The sequence below is a fragment of the Tetranychus urticae genome, chromosome 2, assembly GCF_039701765.1.
Source record: "Tetranychus urticae isolate SD_2017Ah chromosome 2, NJAU_TeUrti_SD_1.0, whole genome shotgun sequence".
NCBI classification, from domain to species: Eukaryota; Metazoa; Arthropoda; class Arachnida; order Trombidiformes; family Tetranychidae; genus Tetranychus; species Tetranychus urticae.
In genome coordinates this window covers 2,071,626-2,094,222 of record NC_142959.1, presented here as the reverse complement: position 1 = coordinate 2,094,222, position 22,597 = coordinate 2,071,626, and the positions used below count along the sequence as shown (strand labels likewise).

Genomic DNA, 22,597 nt, shown 5'->3' with positions numbered 1-22,597 from the left:
TGTCCGAAAATTTAACCCATCAACTAGCTAACCAAATATAATTGTAGTTGGTTAATGATTGACTAGAGAAGCCCAATGATGGTGAGTTTTACATTCCTATTTGAATAAACAAAATGGGTTCAAAACAACGCTTAGAGTTCTATAAACAATCATTAGACAGTTAAGGGTGTCACTGGCTTGTGATGAGCTAAATGATCTTCAGTGGCTCTAGATAAACGCACAATTAGATGATAGATTCAAGTAAACAACACCGTTTATTGAGACGCTTCAAATATCTAATTGTTTATTTAACTTAATTGAGAGTAGAAACCCAATAGATGGTGTTTTTTCTAGTATTTTCTATCCAACTGTCCACTTATCTAGAGCAAATGACGCTTATTCAGGCTTCTGCTTACGTGACAACTTAATTGAAGCACGATTTAGAATCTCTAACTAGCTACTATCCTGAAATAGGAAACCTACGGAGAAGACAGCAGTCATTACTAAACCATATCCCGTAAAAAGACCTAATTATAAAGTTCAATCAGGAGTTGGTCTTTTGTGTGTCATAATGTTATTCTTTCATAACATTTGGTATTTTCTCGGGTCAAAGTTTGTCTTTTTAATTAGAGTCCATTTTGTTGAGACATGAAGAGCGAGTAGATGTATTCAGTGGTGGTTCAGTTATTCGTTTTGAAATGACATTTATTTACTCTAATGGATGCCAAAATATTTCCACCAATTAAATTTATATCTACATTTTTAGCATGTATAAATCTACAAATATGTTAACGTTTAGGATCACTTTTTTGGCCGTCTAGTTGAGCTTTAGGTTCGGAGTGTTCTCGGATAACCGAAGCTATGTATTCATCTCGAGCTTTGATACCCTCATAATAACGTTCCATACCAGCATTATATGTATCATCTACCTAATAAAGAAAAGATAATTAGTTTCGTAAATTTTAGATACCAGCAACAGTTTACTCACCATTTTGCTCTCTGCTATAGCTTTATAAGCAAGCATTGTAGCAATACCGGTACCAAGAATTAAAAGTCCTCTCAACACTCTTGCCTTTGTTGGAGCTTCCTCAAGTATATCAGTTAATTTGGGTTTTTCAATTTTTCCCCTTAATTTGACCATTCTCTACAGCTTCTGGATGATTTAACAATAAATATTTAAAATATTCTCGCTTGAAAATTTTATCTCGTTCAGTTGAATAGTATGTTATTCCATTAATTCTCATATGAATGCACAAATATTCAAAAACAGCTCCACAGGTAACAAAAATTGGAGTTAATGAATAAAAGCCAAGCTTGTCATACAATGGCCATCGTTTAATTAACTTGGTAAGTAACTGTTCAGTTGCTCTTATCATATCCAATGCGAAAAGGACATTAATACATATCGAATGGTACAGTTAGCTGGAATAAGAAAACTTGGGTTAAATCAAAATGTATGAAATTGAAAAAAGTCAACGGATAGTGAAAACAAATTAACGCAAATGGTAAACAAGGTTCAAATATTGTCCATTATAAATATTAATGGTTTTGCAGAAGAAAAAACAATGATAAGTTTAAGCAATAAGCAAGATGATTAAAAGTTGAAAACATATTTGGTTAACCAGATGATCTTGTAAGTCATCAACTTTGTTTTACATTATCCTTTTGACGGTTTGTTTAAAAGTTTGGTTTGATAAGAATTGTTCACTTACCTCAGATATGTCGGCAATCAACAAAGAGATTGATCAAAGATAAAGGCAAACAATTAGACACATAGACTAGTTTGATTTACCGACAAACAACCAACTTTTGGTAACAGTAAAACCAATGCAAAGGGTAAAGCTGGTCTCTATGCTTCAAACATGTGACTCTATAATACATGCTCACTAAACTTACATCGTTTGCTTTTGTCAGTAGCGCCATTTTTGTATTTATAAACACTTCATTTTGAAACTTGATTTATTTCAACTTTGCATCTTGACCAATACTTTATACTTTTCTGCTCGTGTTTTGTTATTACATTTCTTGAATTTACAATGTCTATTTCAGTTAAATCTTTTAATTCTTCTTCATCATCAAGCCTGCAGTCTGATTATGGACTTGACCCTTATGCCCGTTCGTCACTCATCGATATGTTGAAAAAAATCAATGAATTTAATTTAGCTGCTCTGCTCAAACACAGGAGGACCACAGAGAGACCCGGATATTTTTGTGTATTGTGTAAAAAGAATGGGGAAACGGAGGAATTTTACCAATCCCACACACTGCGAGATCCTCAGGGTCGAGTTACCTGTCCAATCTTAGTTAAACACGTCTGCGAGATATGTGGCGCGACTGGTCCTTTGGCTCACACCCGAAGCTATTGTCCTTTTTTAAAGAAACCCTTTATTTCTAATTGTAAGCCTACAAATCGATATCGTCAATTTAAATATCGAAAATGTGTTAAAAATTGAAATGTTTAATGAGTTTGTATTTGATTAAATTGAATACATTTTTTTAAAGCAGCCATCATTGTCTCTGTTTTTCATGTTTTTCACAATTAATTCATTTATTGAAGTAGATTTTGATATTTGGTGATTATGGATAACATTCATGATCCACTTAACGGTCGACTTTTAGTAAGTTCAATTATTTTTATTCTCTAGTAATTTAGTTTTCCTCATTTTTTCGTCCATTTTTTACCGGGTTTTTTGTTTGGGTTTTTCAAGACTTGTGAGAGTGACAAAAGACTTGGGGAACACTTTTTCGAAAATCGAAAATGTATTGAAAATTAAAATACCGAGTTAATAAATTTGTATTTAAATAAGTTAATACATTTTATTTGAAAACAGCTCCACTGGCGTTCGATTTTTAATTTTAATTACATTCTTTTTACAATCCATTTGATTTGCGTTAAATTTGAATTAGTTTTGAAATGAATTTTAATGATTCTAGCTCTTTAATCATTACTTTGACTTGATCCAAAGATGGAATTTGGAATTTCAACATTTTATCTATTTTTTCCAATAAAAGTCCAGTTTTTGCTAATTTGTTTGGAAATTTATTCATTTGATTAGTCGCCAACCTTATCAATTCTGAAATATATGCTAGTCCCATGTGAACTTCGATAGCCTTGTTCAATTCATGACGGATTGTCTCATTTCGGATAAGTTCAGTAATTGAGCCAAACTGTCCATTAACCAACCAAGGGTTTCGTGGGACAGTCGGTAACCAATTTTCATAACGGTCAACCTCAAGAAGGAAAGCATCACCTCCATAATAAGATTGATTAGTAGCTAATTTTTCCCTGAAAGCTTTGTTCTCCTTTTTCTCAAATACTTTGCTAACAACTCCTTTACGACTCAATAAAGACATGAAATAATTATTGATTGATTTGGTCAAATCAGCGTCAGTCAGGGGCTTCGAATCTTCCTTGTCCTTTGATGTGTCTATTTGAGTCAAATATTTAAAGACGCCACCGAAAAGAGCTGATTTAAAATAGTGGGTTCCATAATTTTCAATGAATTCAAGATATTTTTCCGGTGCTTCCTCATAACGCCCTGGTAACTCTTCACTCATGAAATCTTCCATAAACTCGGACAAAGATTTACGAAGAGAAGTTCTTGGAGCCAAATTGATTCTTGTTGTCGGTGTAATCAGCTGTAAACTGGCAATAGTTTTAGTATTGTTCAATAAAATGGATTGATAGGTTTTGTAAGATGCTGATTTGGAGAAAGCACCACGATTCAAGGGTTCATCCATTCCAGAAGTCATTTTAAATTCACTTTTAATCTCCTCAAGGCTGGATATAATTGAAAAATGAGTCTTAATTGTTTCACGAGGAAGTAAATCTATGCTTAAAACCTGATCAGGAACATCATAAGCAGCTCCAGCTAGAAAAAATTTCCGTTTCTGTAATGATTAAAAGAACAAAAAAAAAATTAGTCTCAAGTCAGACGATAACTGAAATGATAACATTTAAATGTCTCTGTATCAAGAACTTTGACTAACGTCTTACCAAAGCATAAGAGTTGATTCACATCTAATATAGTGTTTTGTTTATATTTTTGCTAACCGTTAAAACCAGAAAAAAGATAACAATCTTAATGGTTAAATGGTTAGCCAGGGTTGAATATCAAGGCTTTAAGCTAGGTTAATCATTAAATCTAGTCTAGTAGACGCCATTTAATTAAACCCTGGCATTTTGTCAAATTTGGTGAACAAAGGAATCAAATGACCATAATGAAAGCAATTGAACAATTGGACTTACTTTTTTACAAGTCAACTCTATGAAGGAACAACGGGCAAATCCATCGTCATTGTCAGCTGTGTAATCATGAAGTAAATCAAGTTTGGTTATATCAACACCACGAGTCATCATTTGTAAACCGGGAACAATTAATCCACATAACTCATCTTTAGCTGAAGCAAAATGGAACTGATTTTCTTTCAGTAAACTTCCATCAAAATAATTGATATTATCTTTGGATTTTAGACTTTTGGATGAATTGTTGGCTGCCAATGTAAACCATATCCAGTTACTTAAAATGGTCAAGACAAGTAGTTTGGTTGAAGGATTTAACTTCATAGTTAATTGTAATTTTAATCAACAGTGACACAATCCACACTAAAGCAAATTATAAACAATGGACCAACCGTATTCAAAGACTGGTTCAAGCGAAGAGATGTGTTAAGGTTAATATGTAATCAAGTTATACTTTTGACCTACCTTGAACAATTTTCGCCAATCAATTCATGTATTTAACTCTTGTATTTCCTCACAAACCATGTTAATCATTACTATTACCACCATCATGAAAGCTCTTTACCATTCTTCGATCTTCCTATTTGTCATTCTGATAACACTGGACACATCCCAATGATGCTTGAAGCGTTTTCATCTCAATTCGTGGATCACTTTCTTTCCTTATTATAATGTTAATCATATTGGTTCGAATTGCTTGTATGTGTGTGTTTCCATCATCATGATTATGATTATGTTGATGATGTCAATTGAAACATTAACGATAAATTGAAAGGGATGAAAGGAGGAGAAAGGTTGAGGTGAAAGAAGATGAACAGGTTTGTATTTTGTGTATATTAGGGAAAGTGAAACCTTAATTTCATTTGAAACTCGTCTCTCACCTTATTCACTCTGGTTTATTTTATCCGGAAATGTTGACTTGATTTTTATTTTTGAATTATTTCCCTCCCCTCGATTCTCATCACATCTTAATCTGTTTTAACTGATTCCCGATTATTGTCTTCATTTCATAATCTTTGATATACATATTATGTTCCACTTATGATAGATCATAAGGAAAAATGTCGAGTAATTAAACTGATGGACAATTCTTGTTTTATTTGTTTGTCCAAACCTTCAAGCACTTCTAATTCAGCTTGTCTAACAATTTATTGTAAGATAATCTAATAGATCAGGTAAATAATCCTGAAAAGTGATATATTCAAAGAAGCTATTGAGTTAAAATCATTTGGTCAACACGAGTTTAACCTCGCTAACATTAAAAAAAGATAATCTTACGAAATTTATTGTCTTGTCCAGTTTCTTTTATTATCTCAATCATCTGTCTTTATTTCAAAATATTTAATTTTTTCCCTGTTTCAAATGAAATCATTACTTAATTGTTGTAGTCCAGTTGGTATAAATTGTTGACTTGTTTACTATGTTACAAATTTAAATTTTTGATTTTACCCTCAATGATTGCTCACTGGTTCATCTTTAAGCAGCTTTAGGTTTCATCATTGTTTCTGTTTTTCTTGTTTTATTACGATTGATTTAATTAATTGAAGTTGATTTTGATATTTGGTGATTATGGACAACATTCATGATCCACTTGACGGTCGATTTTTAGTAAGTTCAATTATCTTTATTCTCTAGTAATTTAGTTTTCCTCATTTTTTCGTCGATTTTTACCGGGTTTTTTGTTTGGGTTTTTCAAGACTTGTGAGAGTGACAAAAGACTTGGGGAACACTTTTTTACTTCTCATTCGTGTTTTGAATTGGCTAAACGACTGTTAGGAAAGATAATTTGCCGTCGAAGTCAGTCAACTGGTGCTGTCTTAGCTGGTTTAATCGTTGAAACTGAATGTTATCCTGGTAAAGATGATCCAGCTTCTCATTCTTACAAAGGTAAAAAAACACCAAGAAATGAAGCCATGTTCATGAAACCAGGTACAGCTTATGTTTATTTCACTTATGGTATGTACCATTGTTTCAATATATCTTCAAATGGTGAAGGAGCTGCTGTTCTGATTCGAGCTCTTAAACCTGTATCCGGCTTGAAAGAACAGTCAGACAACCGATTAGCTTTTAAAAAGTCATCAACAACAGTGTCTAAAAAAATTGTTATGGATGACAAACAAATCTCAAATGGACCAGGTAAACTTTGTATCGCCTTAGATATTGATAAAGAATCCATAAACAAACAAGATCTATCGGTTAGTGATTTAATTTGGCTTGTTGATCATGAAGATTACAAAGATGAAGAAATCACCATCAGTAAAAGAATTGGCATCAATACAGATACTATTTCTAGAAATCAATTGTGGAGATTTTATGTCAAAAACTCTGGCTATGTTAGCATAACCGATGAAAAGATGAGGAAAACAATGAGGACAAGTAAAAAAGACGGATCAAAGGTTGAATTAACTTCAAAACCAAAGAAAAGGACTAAGATCAGTGGTGATTGAACACAAACCAATTCAACCATGATTTTAGTATCAAAAATAATTGCTGGTAATGATAACTAGATATAATCTGGCGGGTATCAATTCATTTATTCGGATCAAGGCTTTGAACCAGCTCACAAATCAACCTGACTCCTGAATCGTCCACGACTCTCTATGGCTAAGCTGACCAAAACCTTGTACGGAATAAACAGTAAGATCTTGAAATCAAATCTCAAAAATTGCCTGTTGTAAACTTTTATCGGAATTTCTGAATCCGATTTCTCCTCGAATTTATCATTCTTTTCAAGCTGTGCCTCAATGAATTTTGGTTTTATCGTAATCTTGAAATTTAGATCTTTTAATAATAGCGCTTAGGCTTTAAGAGTTTTCCAACGAACATTACATTTTTATTATTCATCTTTCTTGGGTTACTGATTTTCTTGATTTCTTTGGAAAACATTAGTTACATGTAATGAGCAATGCTCTGCAAGAATGGATTATTTTTCACATAAAAACTTGGCTACCTGTTGGGTCAGGATTCTTTATGCTTGGTGTAAATTTTTCTAATGGTATTTAATCATTTCAATTTCGAGGGTCACTATTATTTAGGCTCAGATCCGATTTCTTTTTTTCTCATTGATTCCTATTTTAATCAGGATGATCGATAACATTGTGCAAATTGAATTGAATAAACTTCCCTAGGCTCTTCCTACTTTTTTTTTATTCTTACCCTTTTTTCTTATTGTTATTTTCTCAATTTCTGACAATTATCCTTCCTTTCTTCATCACTCTCAATTCCATGTTACAGCTGTTTGCTTGAGTAATTCATTCATCAACCTTAACAATATAATTTACCCGAGTTAACCTTCACTTGCTTTAGTTTTGCTGTTCCAATCTTTCCATTTCCCAATGTAATGGCTTCTACTCAACCATTTATCGCAAAATTTACTGATTAACTCACTGATTTCACTGGTTATTGTCAACATATTTTTGCCTAAAATTTCCATAATCAATGTTCGAGAGAGAAAATCGAGTGAGAAAATTTCCAAATTGTTAAACAATCTTTTTCTTACTTTCATTTAAAATAAATATCTTATTCTTTTGTGATTCAAATTCGACTTTTTAACTCTTGAACTATTGTTAAAAATAACTTACAATCTATTGAAATTTTCAAGTGATCAGTTTCAAGTTTTACGAATCAAAGTTTCACATTTACATCGATTCTAACACCAGGATATTTACCTGGTTAATGCAAAGATGCAGTTGATATTATTTGTGTTAATCTTAACTTTAAATTTTTTCTCATCTTTAAGTGAAAATCTCAACAATGTGACTTCAACACCTTCAACAGTCGGGATTCCAAAGGCTAGATCATTAACTGATTTCAGTTCAGTTTTATATGAAATGTTAACATCTTCAGCTGAATCAGCCGAGTCTAATTCTGAACCCAATGGAGTTAATAAAACTAAAGATGGTGTTATGGAAATCTTGAAAGGACAAGAGCAAGCTCAGAATCCATATATTCAAGCCAGAGGTGAGTAAAGATTGATTGACTATTCGCTAAACCAAATTGTACGAACTCGAACGATCTCGAAAAAAAATGTAAATTCAAAATTCAGGACAATCCTGACTTGATATATTTTTGAACTTATCACAAATAGATAAGAATTTTGTGAATAGTTGAAAAATTTTCCCCGATTCTGTTTTGACTCGGGAAAAAAGTGTTAAATTTTACCTTAACATTTCCAAAGACACTTTGAATAACCTTCGATTACAAACTCACTTGCATGATGAAATTCATAAGCTTATTTTTATCATCTCAACTATTACTAATTATCAAGTTTGATTAATTATCTATTATCAGGCCAACCCAACCGATATAATGGCAACAATGGTCCAACTAACAATTTTGGTGCTCCACTCGGAGCTTACAATCCTCAGAGTTTTTCAAGGCCTAGAAATCCTGCTTATGGTAATCAGTTCCAGAATAATAACAATTACAATAATAATAATAATAATCGTGGATTCGGACAATTATCAGATATTTTATCAGGAGTTATGCCAGATTCTCCGCAAAGAGGTAATTTTCATTGCTTTGTCGTAATTTTACCCAAATTATTTTATATCCATTGTTGTATTGTGTTTTAGTTGATTTAAGTTATTTTAAGAAAAATTTAGACAACTAATTAGATATACAATTAGATAACAACTTATTATGTATTAGATCTTGTGATCTATTTGGTCTGATACAATTTCAATTAGTTCATGGTTGATATTATACAATTAACATATACTCCATCAGACCTTGTCTTGTTTGTACTACAAATAACAAAAACTGTCGCATCAAATTGATCAATTAACTATTATAAAAGCTCTTCTCAAAATTTAACCGTTAATTGAGCTATTTTCATTTAATTAGATTGTTAAATTTTGATTGCTATTTATCTTTCAATAAGGATATCAAAAAATTGTTTAAGTCAACAAAAGCTCCTTGAAAAGCAAATACAAAACTAGTTTAAGGTTAAAAGTTAATTTTGGTGTTTTTCATTGAAACGGAAGTTGACTAAATAGTCTAATCTTCTGTTAAACTTATGCTTATCTTGGATTGTTAATTTACTTACTGTGCAATTACGTTAATCAAATTATTTTTATTCATAATTTCAGGGTTTAACACAAGAACGCCACAACAATTGCAGCAACCTGTCCCGAATTATCCTAATAATTATCCTAACCTTAACTTAAATCATGGAAATGGAAATAATGTCAATATACCTAATCAAGGATTCGGATTAGGTGACCAAGCCTCCAATGAAAACAATGATCAATCAGGTGAAACGGATTTGCCTCAGTCAAATTTAGGCGAACAAGGTGATCATGGTGGTCATGGTGCTGAAGAACCGGTAAATGATGAAGGATCCAATGAAGAAATTCAGCCAAACGAGGAAGAACCTATCGAAGGTAATAATAATGATGAAGAAGCCAATGAAGATAATAACGAGGAAGGTGGTGAAGCTGATGAAAGAGTTGATGAAGATGGAGAACAACCTGAATACGATGAAGATAAAAACGCATCGACCAATAATAATGATGAGACAAATGCTGATACAGTTGCTGCCGCTGATGAGTCAACTGAACAAGAAGGAGAACAGGACCCATCTAATGATCCTGATTTAGCTCAATTCCAAAACTTCCAAGGTGGTAACTTTCCCGGTGATTTGTTTCCTCCAGGTATTTTAAGTCAAGGGGATCTTCAGGATATTCAAAAGTCTATTGAAGAGCAACAAAAGAACGAAGCAGAGAAACAAAGAGCCGAAGAGGAAGCTGCAGCTCAGTCTGAAAATGGTGATGGAAATGAAGGAGCTGAAGAAAATACAGAAAATGAAGAAACAAATGACGAAGAGGAAGCAGAGAAACCTGTAGAATCGCCTCCAATCAACAATCAATTAGCTCCTGGATATGGCGGAAGAGTTAACCATCAACCAAATTTATTAGGAATTAACAGAGGTTTAACTGGTCGACCTAGAAATCCTGGATTAATTCAGCCTTATGAGTTGCCCAATGCTCCTTTTGCTAACCGTGGTGGATTAGTTAATAACAATAGATATGGATCAGACAATCGTGGAGACTTTGGAACAGGAATTCAAGACTATGAATATGAGCGACCTAAAATCAATAGAGGAAGTGATGTTTCTGATCGAGCTCCTCTTGGATTCAGAGGCAATCTTCCATTTAATAGAAATCGTTTCCAACCATCTCGTGAATCTAATGAAGACGAAGAAGATTCGGAAAATCAAAGACCTTTAACTTTGCGAGATAGATTTGCAAATAGATTTGGACGATTCAGGCCTCGATTATTTGGCAACTCTCGTAGATATAATGAAGATCTAGGGGAATATGGTGGTCACAGAGCCAATTCCAATCAAGTTGCGGACATCAAACCAGCTCATAAGCAAGATAGTTTAGTTGATAAAGGAAAAGCATATCTTAATCAATTATTTAAAAGAAAAGATAGTCAAAGTGCAGTCGATTACGATGACGAAGATTGATATTTAAGTGCTTTATATTTAAATTATTGATATTGGCAATTTTGTCTCGGATATAAATAGCGGTTAATCAGCTTAAGGTAGTTACTGAATCAAATATAACAGTTTTTATAAAACAAGTTTATTACTGTTCTATTTGATTGATTACCAAATTGATTGTATATTGGTTATCGACTGTCTATAAGCCACTAAGCTCATTAAACGTTATTCATTAGTCCTTTATTAGGTTCTCAAGCTTAAAATTTGAATTAATTTATAAATATTCAATAACTGTTTAAAAAATATGGATTTAAATTATGATTGGATTAATCAAAGTCAAAATATTAGAAATCTGATTTATTTTTTTAAATTATAAACTACTACTTGTCAATGTATTTCATTATTATTGAAATGGGATGATTCAAATTTGTATCAAATTCAAAGGTAAAGACTTTTCAATTATTTTAAGTAATTTAAATAAATAACAAACTCTATTTAAATAAATTGGGATTTTATGATAAAATTGAATCTTTATTTTATTCGTCCATATTTTTGAGAAATTATTTTTACAAAAATTCAAAATTAACCGAATTATCATCTAAATTATTTTCGTTAGATTATATTTCAATAATAGTTAACAATTATCACTTCTTTTTCGGTTATTTCGTATTCATCTTCATTCAATCCTCAACAGAATATCAGTTTGTATCAATACGGAATGAGACTGTATTGTTGAACAGAACATGAGACTAATAAGAGAGACTCATGAAGATGGAAGAATCAGATTCGATATTCTCGAAGCTCTGAGATAGTCGATTCTCTTCAAAGTTATGTTCATGCTGAGTTTGCTCTTTGATTACACCCAACCTGGAACCAGTAAACATTAGATGTATTGCTTGATATTTAATCAACACTTACCACGAACCTAAAATAAAATAATACAGTAAAAGCAATACAAATGCAATAATTTTCTGGGTTAGTTCAACTTTTTTATTGCAACTTTTGAATTGGTGAATCAATCAAGTATATTGGATACCAGAAAAAAACAATATCGATACAATTATCTCATACCAATCACCTATTTGTCCATTTCCAGCTGAAAGATATCACATTAAAGATAAACAAGTAACGTTTCATTTTCATCGCCAAACTCATCGTTGTTTACATCTTTTACCCTTAATCTTAATCACCACAATTGTACAACACAATTATAAAACCAATTTTAATATAAAGCTGTTAGTGTTTTAATGAGTGAATTACAAAGCAACGCTTCATTTGTTTATGTTTATCTCTATCAATTCTGAATGTTTTTATTACTCAACAGTTTAACTTGTTGATTTTGAAGCCTGTGTCTGGCAAAATTCAGCATCGATGAAAATTTCAAAAAATTAATCTAATATCAACATCAGTGAAGCAACTTTTGATTGGATTCATTGGATCATCAACCGTTTTGTTAATATTTAAATTTTGATCTATGGTTAATGTTCCACCTGATTATGCCATGGATTGACTTATTAATTGCCGTTATTATTTTCTTTCCGCCCTCAACTTCCAGTCAACCTAAAGGTGATTATTTAGGTTGTCCTCGAGGTCCTGGTGATCTTGATTGTGGTATGTGAAAATAATTGTGACAAGTTAGGTTTCAAGTTCATATTTTTTCAGTTGTGATTGTTTTGTTTTCTTCTTCACTTCTATACTTTACACTCTGTGATTTATAAAAACCTTTAAAACGATTTCTTCCTTTTTTGTAATTGCTTGGATCTTCAGATCAACGATCAGTTGATTCGATATGTCGATACGATGAATACTCTTGTACAGACAATAGTCAATGTATTCCTATTGAATTTCAATGCGATTCTTTGCCTGACTGCAGAGATTTTTCAGATGAAATTGGATGCTGTAAGTAGATAATTTTACATTCTAGTCCAATGTAATATTTTAAGAAATTATTATCCTATTAATTTGTTATCCTATTTCAAGCTGCTCCAACAATCTTGAAAAATCCTCCTGAAACTGCTATCGCTGTCGAAGGTTCCAATGTTACTTTAACTTGTCGAGCATTTGGTAAGCCTTTGCCTGTAATAACATGGCTTTTCAATGACAAAGTTATTGAAATAACTCCAAGAATCAGTTGGACCAACCATGATGGCTTCGGTTTACTCATCATTAGATCAGTGGTACTTGATGACCAAGGTAACTGGACTTGTGTTGCCAGCAACAGCAAAGGTTCGATTAAAGGTCACAACGATTGTCGACTAACCATTAAGAGTAAGTTTTATTTGATATCAATGAAAAAAATCTTGCTGTTATTGTTAATCACAACAAAAAAATCAATGAAATAAATATTTTCCTCCTAATTTCAGATCGTTCTGGTTCATGTTATCCTCCATATTTCAATGATCAAGCTCAGAGTCAATTTGATTGCTTAAGGTGTCATTGTTTTGGTATCACAGATACGTGTTACAGTAGCTCACTGAAGATAACTCAAGTAAGTTATTATTTATCAAAATTAAACTGATTTTTGATAATTGTCTAACCTTTCTCTTGAAATCCCATTAGATACCATTAACAAGTGATGTAACAATAGCAGTTTTAAGACAGATTAACAATGAATCTTACGTAAATATTGGTTACACTCATCCTCCCAACCAAAGAGCAATAACTTACAGTCCATCGATCAGAGAATTCAAATTCACCAATGAAGCAATTGATGCTGATACACCTGATGATGCCTTTCTTTACTGGAGTTTGCCAAAAATGTTTCTCGGTAACCAGGTTAGTAAATTCAAATCATCTGTCCAAATCTGCATTCCAAATTGTAATATGATTGTATTTAACTTTTCTTTGCGATTTACTTTTCAATTGTTCAAACGCAGCTTAATTCTTATGGTGGTTATCTCCGGTACATGTTTCGATATCGCACTCCGTTTGCCCCACACGATCCTCATCTATGGGATATCATTATTTCGGGAAATGGAATAACCTTATATTACGATGTGATAGATGGACACAGCTCTATCGAAGACAATAAAGTTGAACTACGTTTTTGGGAAAATCTTTGGACTAAAGGTGAAGTCAACCTAAGAAAAAAATGGTCTAAACGACATTTAGCTAATAGGGCTGATATAATGCAAGTTTTGGCAAATATTGACTATTTTTATGTTCGAGCCAGTTATGATGAAGTTTTTCTCGAATCAAGTATTCTCAATTTGAGAATGGATACCGGTTCTTATAGAAACTCATCTGATTTAGAGACTGGTGTTTATATTGAAAAATGTTCATGTCCAGAAGGTTACGAGGGAAATTCTTGCGAGGTAAACTTCTGTCTAAACCTGCAAATGTTGTTTGTTACAAAAGGAAATTTAAAAAGCAATAATTTTTTTCTGTATTCTTGTTACCAGACTTGTGCTCCTGGATTTATAAGACATAATGATGATTTATGGCTTGGTAAATGTGTCCGATTAAGCCTAGCGTGCTCATGCCATGGACATACTTCTAAATGTGATGAGCTTTCTGGTCGCTGTATTGACTGTGAACATAACACTGAAGGTTTCAACTGTGAACGCTGTGCTCGAGGTTATTATGGAAACTCAACTTTAGGTCATGTCAATGATTGTCAGCCTTGCCCTTGTCCTTATATTAATCCATCCTTTCAATTGGCTAGCCTTTGGACAGCAGGTTTTCCTCCACAATGGTAAATTATCTATTATCAACAATTCAGTCTTCTGTCTAATCAGCAAATTTCTTGTTCTTCTAGGTTCTCTCCAACCTGCTATTTAGATGCTGATAATGATGTAACATGTAGTTCGTGTCCTCTCGGATTTGAAGGTAGACGATGTGAAAAATGTGCCCCTGGGTACATTGGAGATCCTAATAGTCTAGGTGGATCGTGTAAACCTTTAGGTTAGTTAGATCAATCAAAATTAAATAATGTCTTTCATTATAACAAAGTCCAAATTTATTAGGTTGTGGTGTTGGCTTCTTTCCATGTACCAATGGAAAATGTATAAATGACACTTTACGCTGTGATGGTGTTCCTGATTGTCTGGACAATTCAGATGAAAATTATTGTGGTAAGTAATTATCTCAACTCATATTTCATGGATATATTCATTAACATACTCATTTCTTTTGTTTTCACTTTCCACAGTTTCTGTAACACCAAACTCGCGGAATAAGCACAAGCCTACTATGATTGATGGTTCTATTGAGGACATTGAAGAAGACGATTTTATGAATATCAATGATACTCTCAACGAAATCAATATTTTAATTCATTCTAATATTGATATCAATTGTCCAGGACTAGAAAACCATTATAATGTAACTTGGTCTTATGAAATGGATGGCAAAGAAGCACGATTTCCTATCGGAGTAGATTTCGTTGACAATCAACTCAGGTAAGCATTTAGATTTCATTTTACTTTTAATTTTTGACTTATTTCATTTCTAGGATTCGAGATATTCAAGTCAATCACTCTGGTCGATACGTTTGCAAAGGTTACTCTCATTTTGGTAACATGGATAGTAATTTTTTAACTCTCAATGTTAAAGGTATAACATTTTTCATTCATTAGTGCAAATATTGATTTATATTTTCAATTGTTTACAGACTCGCCAACAATTTCCTTGAAAATCAGTTCAAATCAAAAAAATATTGATATTGGAGATACATTAAGACTTGACTGTCAGCTGTCGGGAGTTAAAGAACCTTTAGTTACCTGGTATCGTTTAGGTTATCCATCGCTCCCTTCTAATATTGAAGTAATCGGAGGCCAATTAACGATTGAAGACGTTGGAAGAAATGACGGAGGAGCTTACCGTTGTCAAGCTCACACATTAGATGGTATAATTAATGGAGATTACATGCTCACTATCCATGGTAAGTATTTAAATTTATCAATTTAGAAACATGCAATGTATATCATCTTAATTGACGAGTGTTTTCTTATCCTTTTAGCTTTTAAACGACGAGTTGTTGCTGGTTCAAGTATTGTTCTTAAGTGCCCAAAAAAGTCTAAAAATGCCAACTCGATAACTTCAACTACCTGGATCAAACAAAGTTCAGTTCTTTCCAACTCAAGCATCATTGAGGGTTCAACATTGAAAATAAAAAATGCTCAAGCAACAGATTCAGGATTGTACATATGTAAAGTTGTTAATGAATTAACAACAAGCGAGTGCCAAATTGCTCTCCACGTTACCGGATTGATTGCCGGTTTTACAGAAGGTGGAGCGGGCTACATTACATTACCTTCAATTCCAGAGGCATACTCTGAATTTGAACTTGAACTTATTCTTCGCCCTGATTCAACTGAAGATGGTCTAATTTTATTTAGTGGACAGTTTCCTGATAAAGGTGATTTCATTTCACTTGGGTTCAAAGACTCACGTTTAGTTTTCAAATTTGAACTTGGCTCTGGAGTGGTAACAATGAGATCTCCTGGTCCTCTTCTTACAGGAGCTTGGCATGTAATTCACATTTTCAGGTCTCGTCGAGATGCAACTTTAACAATCAATTCAACTATTCAAGTCAAAGGCCATTCAAAAGGTCGTTTCATTGGACTTGACTTAAGAGAGGCTTTATACATTGGAGGCGTACCTAATTTCACTTCTATACCAGCAACAGTTGATCACAAAAAGGGTTTCGTGGGCTGCATTTCTTCCTTTAAAATTCGTAATATTGAACAAAGTTTAATGACTCGTCCAAGTAATTTTTTGAAAGGAGTTAAATCCTGTGAAACTTGTTCTCCATCTAATTGTCATAATGGTGGCCATTGTTTTGAATCTCATGAACTTCGTGGATACCGTTGCATTTGTTCACCAGGATTTAAAGGTGATCGCTGTTCTTGGATTGGAAAATCTTGTTATACAGGAATTTGTGGACCTGGTGTGTGTGTAGACCATTACAATGCAGGTGTTTCGTGTCACTGTCCAATGGGTTATGATGGAGACCACTGTGAAAAGTCCATCAAAATAAACCAACCATTGTTTACCGGTTTATCGTATGCTGCTTATTCTGTACCTAATGGGTCAGTTGAAAAGTTTAAAATTAGCCTTAAAATTAAAGCTATCAGCTTGGAAGACTCGGTCATCGTTTATACGGGACAAAATGCTGTCGGATCAGAAGATTTTATTGCTCTAATTTTAAGGAAACAAGCAATCGAGTTTATCTTTGACACTGGTTCAGGCCCAGCATATATTAGATCATCTAATCTTGTTTTAAATGGTGTTTGGATAAGTATTCAAGCTGAACGAGAGCATAATGAGGGAACTTTAATTGTTGGTGATTCAAAACCAATTAAAGGACGATCTCCTGGGCAAACTAAAGGTATAAATACTCGTCTTCCATTATATATTGGAGGAATTGATTTGAAAAAAGTTAAATATTCAAAACAAGTTATGGAAAGGTACCAAGGTTTTCACGGGTGTATTTCTGAGGTTAGTAGACATCGATTTTAATGTTAACTTGTCTAAATCTTATAATCTTATAATCTGCTAATGTTTTGCAGTTATCTGTTAACGGAGAACCAATTGATATGGTTAATGAAACAATTCAAGCATCACAAGTTAAAGACTGTGAATCAAATTATTCTCATTCATTACAATCCCCATGTCATAATGGTGGCTCATGTCTTCAAGAAAATGGCACTTCTCGATGTATCTGTCCACCCGGATTTACAGGTTAGTTTGTGATATTTTTTAAAGGTTAAACATACACCTCTAATAGCCTTTTTATTATCTTATTTCAGGTAGTGATTGCGCTTTTCACATAAATAGCTAAAACTTTAAGAACTGTTGAGCTTTTCTGGTTATGGCCATTGAGTGTTATCCGAGATTTCTTTATTAAAACACTAATATCCTATTTGGATGTAAAATAAAAAGGTTGCTGAAAAATCAATTCATCAACAATCAATCATGCAAGGTAAAAATTTTGATAAGAAGGACAATTTCAACGACTTTTAACTTATTATCTATAGTTACTGTTACATATTTCAGTTTGGCAAATCAAGTTCGTAAACCAAGTTTGCGTTTTTTGTATCATCCTTATTAATGAATAAGTGCATGTCAATTTTGCAAATAAAAATAAACTACTCATTAAGAAGTTGACTAATCAAAAATTTTTCTAAACATCATACATTTTTATAATTGATAACCAATATTTCTCGGCGATATTTGATCAACATTTGCTATCAAAGGGAATAGCTTTGAAATAAAAGTATAATAAATTGTATTTTAAAGGTTAGTCAAAGAATAACTTTCGAAGTACCAATTATTCAAGTCTGCTGGAGATTTACAGTCTTGCTTACAATATTGATTCTAATTTGTAATTTTAATCGAACCTATGAAGTTAATAATTCACAATTTAATGAAAAATTGAAATTGGATCGTGTTCTTCTTCTACCTGGCAACAGAAGGCAGTAATGTAACATTACTAATGTTTACTTGTTTTTCTTGTTCAACATCTGATTTAAACGACTTGACTTTTTTAACATTTGATTCTTGGCTATCCTTCTTTTGAGTAGTTTTTTATTTTGTGATAACAGCTTTACCATTACAGATGATTCAATTATTGAAATATCTTCCTCGATTTTTATTTTCATGTTTCAATCATTCTCTTTATTTGTTTGGGCTTGCTCAAATGTCAAAATAGTCTTATTTTTTTAACAGTCTTTCTGATTTTGCTCTGTGCTCTTGCTATTGCTATTTTGTCTATTTCCTACGCCAATCCATTCTATGGAAACGTAAACAAAGTGATAATTTACCTTAAATTCTTGCCTTTCCACCGATTAAGTATGGCAATCAAAGTGTACTTTCAACGTGTTTCCTGTTGAATTCCACTGTAATCTTTCCTAAACATAGTCTGTTTGACTCATGCTACTGTCTACCAACAAAATAATGTTTTTCCCTGTTCATTGTGTCTCACACAGATGATATAGAGTATTATCTTGCCGTTCTGATATTATTTATATTATATTTTATGCAATAATTCAACTACTAGTTCTACTGATTTAGATGGTACTCGTACTCAAACTCTTACCGACTTGACTAATTAAGATTCAACACTTTAAAATAGCTCATGGTTTGATGTAAGCCAAGCTGGTTTTCAATTCAAATATCACAGAGGGTCATCATATAAATCTTCATCGATTTCATTCTTTCTTTGTCTTTGGCATTGAATGGAGCAGACCTCCTATATGATATCGGGAACCATCAATGAACCCATCAAAAGTGACCTTCAATCAGACATATCGATGAAACACGAACCAGAGGACCATTCTCATTGTGATAATTGCATAAAAATTACTAAATGTCGTTACAAAAACGCTCGAGATGCTGCCTGTCCTATCATATCTTGTAAAGAAGGCTGTGGCTTTAGATTTCATCGATGTAAATCTGATGAACATCAGCTTCTCTGTGCAAATGAAAAGGTAATTGAAAAACTGGTGATACAATGTATGTTCAATAAGTGGGAACTTTGACTATTTTCAACGAGATTTTCGATTCCGTTCAGCACAACCATCTTAAATCTGAAACAAGATACCTGCAGAGTCAGAGGAAATATCAATTTAAGTGCTTAAGAATTGCAAAATAATTTTTGTGGTTCACAGTTTTTTAGGTCAAGGCAAATCAGCAAAGAGTTGAGGATGCTTTTTTCGATTTGACTGTTCAATTTTTTTAAGTCTAATGAACAAAGGATGACTTTAGTTTTGCCTGCAGCATTTTTTATACTCCCTTGATTACCACATCGCCTCAAAGCTGTCTAAATTACTTCATTGCTACGAAATCTAACAGAAAGAAAGCTACAAATCTTCAACCTTTCAATATGCGAGAGAAAGCTTTTTGTTTTAATAAAATTTCCAATTTAATGGTTGAGCGTTTTCATGAGATAAATAAACTCATTAAAAGATCCTTTTGTTGGTAAACACTGTTTGCATCTTTATATCATCTATTTATTCATTCATTATTTTCTCATTCAATTTAGATTCTTTGTATTAATCACAACTTTGGCTGTCCCGCTTTTTTACCACGTAAAGATTTGTCCAAGCATATATCTCGCTGCCCCGCTAGTGTAATACATTGTTATATTGAATGGAATCGATGGCCGATTTATACTCGAGATCGTAAATTAACTCAACCCGTTACCTACTCTCTGGATACTCAACAATTAGATGTAGCCCTTACTCTTAGAGATCAACGAATGCTTGAAGAACTGTGGACGGTAACTCGTAAAACAAGGTGTACTTTAAGAAATAGTTTGACTCGCAAATATCCAGCTGTTCCTTTGAAGGTATGCCCTGTTGATCTCTCGGATGGATGATTGTTTCCCTTTACCACGGGAGTTAAGAGAAGAGATGATGGTGTGATATTGGTGGGTAGAGAGAATGGTGTAAAATCTTTCCTCAATTGATCATTTTCAGTACTGGTTTAGTTCTCTACAGTTGGTTAACCCTTAGTTTACACGCACGAAAGTATTGCAATGAACACGTTCAATTTATCATCCTATCTAAAACCTCTCAATCAACTTTCCGTAAACCCATTATTTGAGCTGTACAAGATTTAAAAACAAACTTATTAACGAACCTTGTTAAAGCTTTTTTTCTGGTTGTACTGAAGCATTTATGAGTCACTTTTCATCACCAGAACAACTTAAAGTACAAACCTTTGAAATCAAATCCTTTTATAGCTAATTCATACAGAGAATTGCTTTTTTTAGAATATCTCTATTTATTGATTTGAATATCATTAGTTGTTAGTACCTATCGAAGGTTGATTGGCTTACTTAGATATCATGCTTAGAAATATCATTTCTATGAGTTGATAAAACATTGTCACTAATTAATGTGCTATTTGAATCTCTGTTCATACTCATTAACAAGGTTATGTTTAATTTTGGATTCATTTTATTTACTTTTGACTCCTACAATATTTATCCCCCAGAATAACCAACAAATTCATTTCAATTTCAAAAATTCCATGACTAATAATCAAATAATTTCTCAAATAATTGCTGTTAGGTGTGATTCAAAAGTACTTTGACAGATCAAAAATGATGTAAAAATTCAATTTCACCCTTTACTTCTTATAGAAGCAATCTCACCATCATCATCACTTCTGCAGCTTGATTACTCAGTTTAAGCAATTTCTAGTTGATTCATTAAAATAACCTTTTTTTATTTCTCTTTTCGCAGCCTTACTGTGGTGCTCATATTCACGAACCTAAAGAAAATGGAGCTCCTACAGGTTCTTCATCTACTTCGTCCCTTATCACACCTCAAACTGTTTCTGATGATGATAGTGATTCATCACCTTGGCAAATGACTAAATCTCCACCTGGTCTACAAAGTAGTGTTTGTGCTCGTTTGAATGGTCGATCATTATCACACCTTAAAAATTGCAAATATAATCATCAGAACAACCATTTTAATCATGACAATCATGTTAACAACCATCATCCAAACCAACGATCTTATCGAGATAACTCACCGTTAGACTCTCTTTCAGATAGACTTGCCTCTATTTCTGCTGAGGAACTTGACTGTGATAAAAAAGTACGTCAATTTTCAAATTTTGGAGATGAATCTCAACCATTTGGAACTATACCCAAACCACCCATTTTACCAAACAATACATCTCTTAGTTTAGACCTTAATTTGAATTCGATTGCACCCTTTCAAGCAAAACCCAAGTTAATGTACACGTTCCGATGTGCACAAGAGTTTCGCCGTGATGAGTATGGATCTCATAATCAAAATTTCCACGATGATATTCTAGGCTCTATCAATGGCTGGATGGAACACCGATGTCCACTATGGCAATATGGGTGTAATTTTGTTCAACGAAGGATTCATCCTTACCCTGTAGGCACAAGAATAACTTTCAGTCCAGTAGTCGAAAGTTTTGGTCATATCATGAATCCTGATTGTGATAATAATAAACCAAGTGATGTATCTCTTCTTAGTCTTCCATATGAAGTAAGTTAGTTAGAGTATATCAATCTTATTGATCTACAATATTTGCATTTACTGAGTGCAAAGTTCAATGATATATTGATTGATACCTTGATATTCAATGTGATAAACTAATAGAGTTATTCTTTTGTTTTAGATTCTACGTCAAATTTGCTCCTTATTGGATGGATTTAGTCTCAACAATCTTTCAATGACCTGTAGTCGTATGCGGGAAATTTGTTCAAGTCTTTTGGAGAAACGTGGCGTTGTTATACTGCAATGGGAAAGACGAGTTTCGAAAGATTCAACTCTTCATTGGGTAGTTGGATCAAAGGTATCAAATTAATTTCCAATTTCAGTTGATCTCTGTAATCTTAAACCTTATCTGACAGTATTTTATGCTAATAATTTTTCCTTTTCTTTCTTTTCACAGAAATGGGCTTTCAGCACTAATTTCACTGAAATCAAAAATTGGTATTTTGATGAAAAACATGATGTTCTCAACCATATCAGACACTGCCCACATAATGAAATTATTCAAAGAACCGAGCCAATTGCTTTGCCAGCCATGAAAAACGAAGATGTGACAAAGAAAACTGGATAAAAATGTTATGAAAAATTACTCAATTTTATGATAATCATAAAAGAAATTTCTTAATCAGATTTTATAACTCAAATCAAAATGCTCTAACTGAAAGTGAATATTCTCAATATAACTTTTATTAACTTGCTTGTCTCAAAGCATTGTACAAAAATCATTTCAATGGCTCACAATCTGCTTGCAGGTTGGAGTTTCCGAAGATCAATGTCAACGCTAACCTAAATAATCTAAATAAATTAATAAATTTTCTTGATACAACAGTGACAATTTGATTTTAGTTGGCAACAGGTCAACTTTAATGTTGAAATTAAATGCAAATTTCAATTTTCGGTATCAATTGAAACCAGAGTATTATTTGTCTTCAATGCAATTTT

General features: G+C 32.8%; 5 protein-coding genes and 1 long non-coding RNA gene across 10 annotated transcripts; 4 read left to right on the top strand and 2 right to left on the bottom strand.

Annotated features, from left to right (window-relative positions):
- Positions 1-663: 663 nt before the first annotated feature.
- Positions 664-1,798, bottom strand: LOC149093694 (uncharacterized). Its single transcript, XR_016198385.1, has 3 exons — positions 1,692-1,798; positions 968-1,401; positions 664-908 (listed from the first exon to the last, which is right to left on the bottom strand). It is a non-coding gene; the product is annotated as an uncharacterized LOC149093694 (long non-coding RNA).
- A 964-nt stretch (positions 1,799-2,762) lies between these two features.
- On the bottom strand, positions 2,763-4,819 carry LOC107363753 (perivitellin-2 67 kDa subunit-like). 2 transcript variants are annotated; one of them, XM_025161114.2, is made up of 3 exons: positions 4,688-4,819; positions 4,229-4,626; positions 2,763-3,870 (listed from the first exon to the last, which is right to left on the bottom strand). In XM_025161114.2, the coding sequence occupies exons 2-3, from the start codon at positions 4,544-4,546 to the stop codon at positions 2,872-2,874; spliced, it is 1,317 nt and encodes a 438-aa protein (XP_025016882.2). In that variant the 5' UTR covers positions 4,547-4,626; positions 4,688-4,819; the 3' UTR covers positions 2,763-2,871. The 2 variants fall into 2 exon arrangements, with proteins under 2 accessions (XP_025016882.2, XP_015786509.2); XM_015931023.3 differs by having other exon boundaries at positions 4,229-4,747.
- Positions 4,820-5,791: 972 nt separating this feature from the next.
- LOC107363361 (uncharacterized) lies at positions 5,792-6,669 on the top strand. The gene is made up of 2 exons (XM_015930566.3): positions 5,792-5,830; positions 5,920-6,669. Exons 1-2 carry the CDS (start codon positions 5,792-5,794, stop codon positions 6,667-6,669), a joined length of 789 nt encoding a protein of 262 aa, XP_015786052.2.
- LOC107363752 (uncharacterized) lies at positions 6,656-10,913 on the top strand. Of its 2 annotated transcripts, XM_015931022.3 has the most exons (4): positions 6,656-6,859; positions 7,962-8,182; positions 8,513-8,728; positions 9,313-10,913. In XM_015931022.3, exons 2-4 carry the CDS (start codon positions 8,053-8,055, stop codon positions 10,692-10,694), a joined length of 1,728 nt encoding a protein of 575 aa, XP_015786508.2. In that variant the 5' UTR covers positions 6,656-6,859; positions 7,962-8,052; the 3' UTR covers positions 10,695-10,913. The 2 variants fall into 2 exon arrangements, with proteins under 2 accessions (XP_015786508.2, XP_015786505.2); XM_015931019.3 differs by lacking the exon at positions 6,656-6,859 and having other exon boundaries at positions 7,451-8,182.
- Positions 10,914-11,535: 622 nt separating this feature from the next.
- LOC107363754 (uncharacterized) lies at positions 11,536-17,792 on the top strand. Of its 3 annotated transcripts, none has more exons than XM_015931024.3 (15): positions 11,536-12,281; positions 12,438-12,569; positions 12,651-12,938; positions 13,034-13,158; positions 13,230-13,445; positions 13,547-13,984; positions 14,072-14,364; positions 14,428-14,573; positions 14,636-14,743; positions 14,821-15,070; positions 15,124-15,224; positions 15,283-15,552; positions 15,631-17,111; positions 17,183-17,354; positions 17,423-17,792. In XM_015931024.3, exons 1-15 carry the CDS (start codon positions 12,152-12,154, stop codon positions 17,452-17,454), a joined length of 4,182 nt encoding a protein of 1,393 aa, XP_015786510.2. In that variant the 5' UTR covers positions 11,536-12,151; the 3' UTR covers positions 17,455-17,792. The 3 variants fall into 3 exon arrangements, with proteins under 3 accessions (XP_015786510.2, XP_015786511.2, XP_089123178.1); XM_015931025.3 differs by having other exon boundaries at positions 11,570-12,281; positions 17,401-17,526; XM_089267052.1 differs by having other exon boundaries at positions 11,779-12,236.
- Positions 17,793-17,841: 49 nt separating this feature from the next.
- LOC107363623 (F-box only protein 30) lies at positions 17,842-22,481 on the top strand. Its single transcript, XM_015930875.3, has 5 exons — positions 17,842-19,102; positions 19,657-19,962; positions 20,864-21,646; positions 21,780-21,956; positions 22,056-22,481. Exons 1-5 carry the CDS (start codon positions 18,851-18,853, stop codon positions 22,224-22,226), a joined length of 1,689 nt encoding a protein of 562 aa, XP_015786361.1. The 5' UTR covers positions 17,842-18,850; the 3' UTR covers positions 22,227-22,481.
- Positions 22,482-22,597: the final 116 nt, after the last annotated feature.

Coding starts and splice junctions, on each gene's coding strand:
- LOC107363361 (XM_015930566.3), top strand. CDS start 5,792: ATGGACAACATTCATGATCCACTTGACGGTCGATTTTTA. Junction 5,831..5,919: donor CACTTGACGGTCGATTTTTA/GTAAGTTCAATT, acceptor GGGTTTTTCAAG/ACTTGTGAGAGTGACAAAAG.
- LOC107363754 (XM_015931024.3), top strand. CDS start 12,152: ATGTTCCACCTGATTATGCCATGGATTGACTTATTAATTGCCGTTATT. Junction 12,939..13,033: donor TTGTCGACTAACCATTAAGA/GTAAGTTTTATT, acceptor TCCTAATTTCAG/ATCGTTCTGGTTCATGTTAT. Junction 13,985..14,071: donor ACGAGGGAAATTCTTGCGAG/GTAAACTTCTGT, acceptor TCTTGTTACCAG/ACTTGTGCTCCTGGATTTAT.
- LOC107363753 (XM_025161114.2), bottom strand. CDS start 4,546: ATGAAGTTAAATCCTTCAACCAAACTACTTGTCTTGACCATTTTAAGT. Junction 3,871..4,228: donor TAGAGTTGACTTGTAAAAAA/GTAAGTCCAATT, acceptor TAATCATTACAG/AAACGGAAATTTTTTCTAGC.
- LOC107363752 (XM_015931019.3), top strand. CDS start 7,906: ATGCAGTTGATATTATTTGTGTTAATCTTAACTTTAAATTTTTTCTCA. Junction 8,183..8,512: donor TCCATATATTCAAGCCAGAG/GTGAGTAAAGAT, acceptor ATCTATTATCAG/GCCAACCCAACCGATATAAT. Junction 8,729..9,312: donor GCCAGATTCTCCGCAAAGAG/GTAATTTTCATT, acceptor TCATAATTTCAG/GGTTTAACACAAGAACGCCA.
- LOC107363623 (XM_015930875.3), top strand. CDS start 18,851: ATGGAGCAGACCTCCTATATGATATCGGGAACCATCAATGAACCCATC. Junction 19,103..19,656: donor TTCTCTGTGCAAATGAAAAG/GTAATTGAAAAA, acceptor CATTCAATTTAG/ATTCTTTGTATTAATCACAA. Junction 19,963..20,863: donor ATCCAGCTGTTCCTTTGAAG/GTATGCCCTGTT, acceptor CTCTTTTCGCAG/CCTTACTGTGGTGCTCATAT.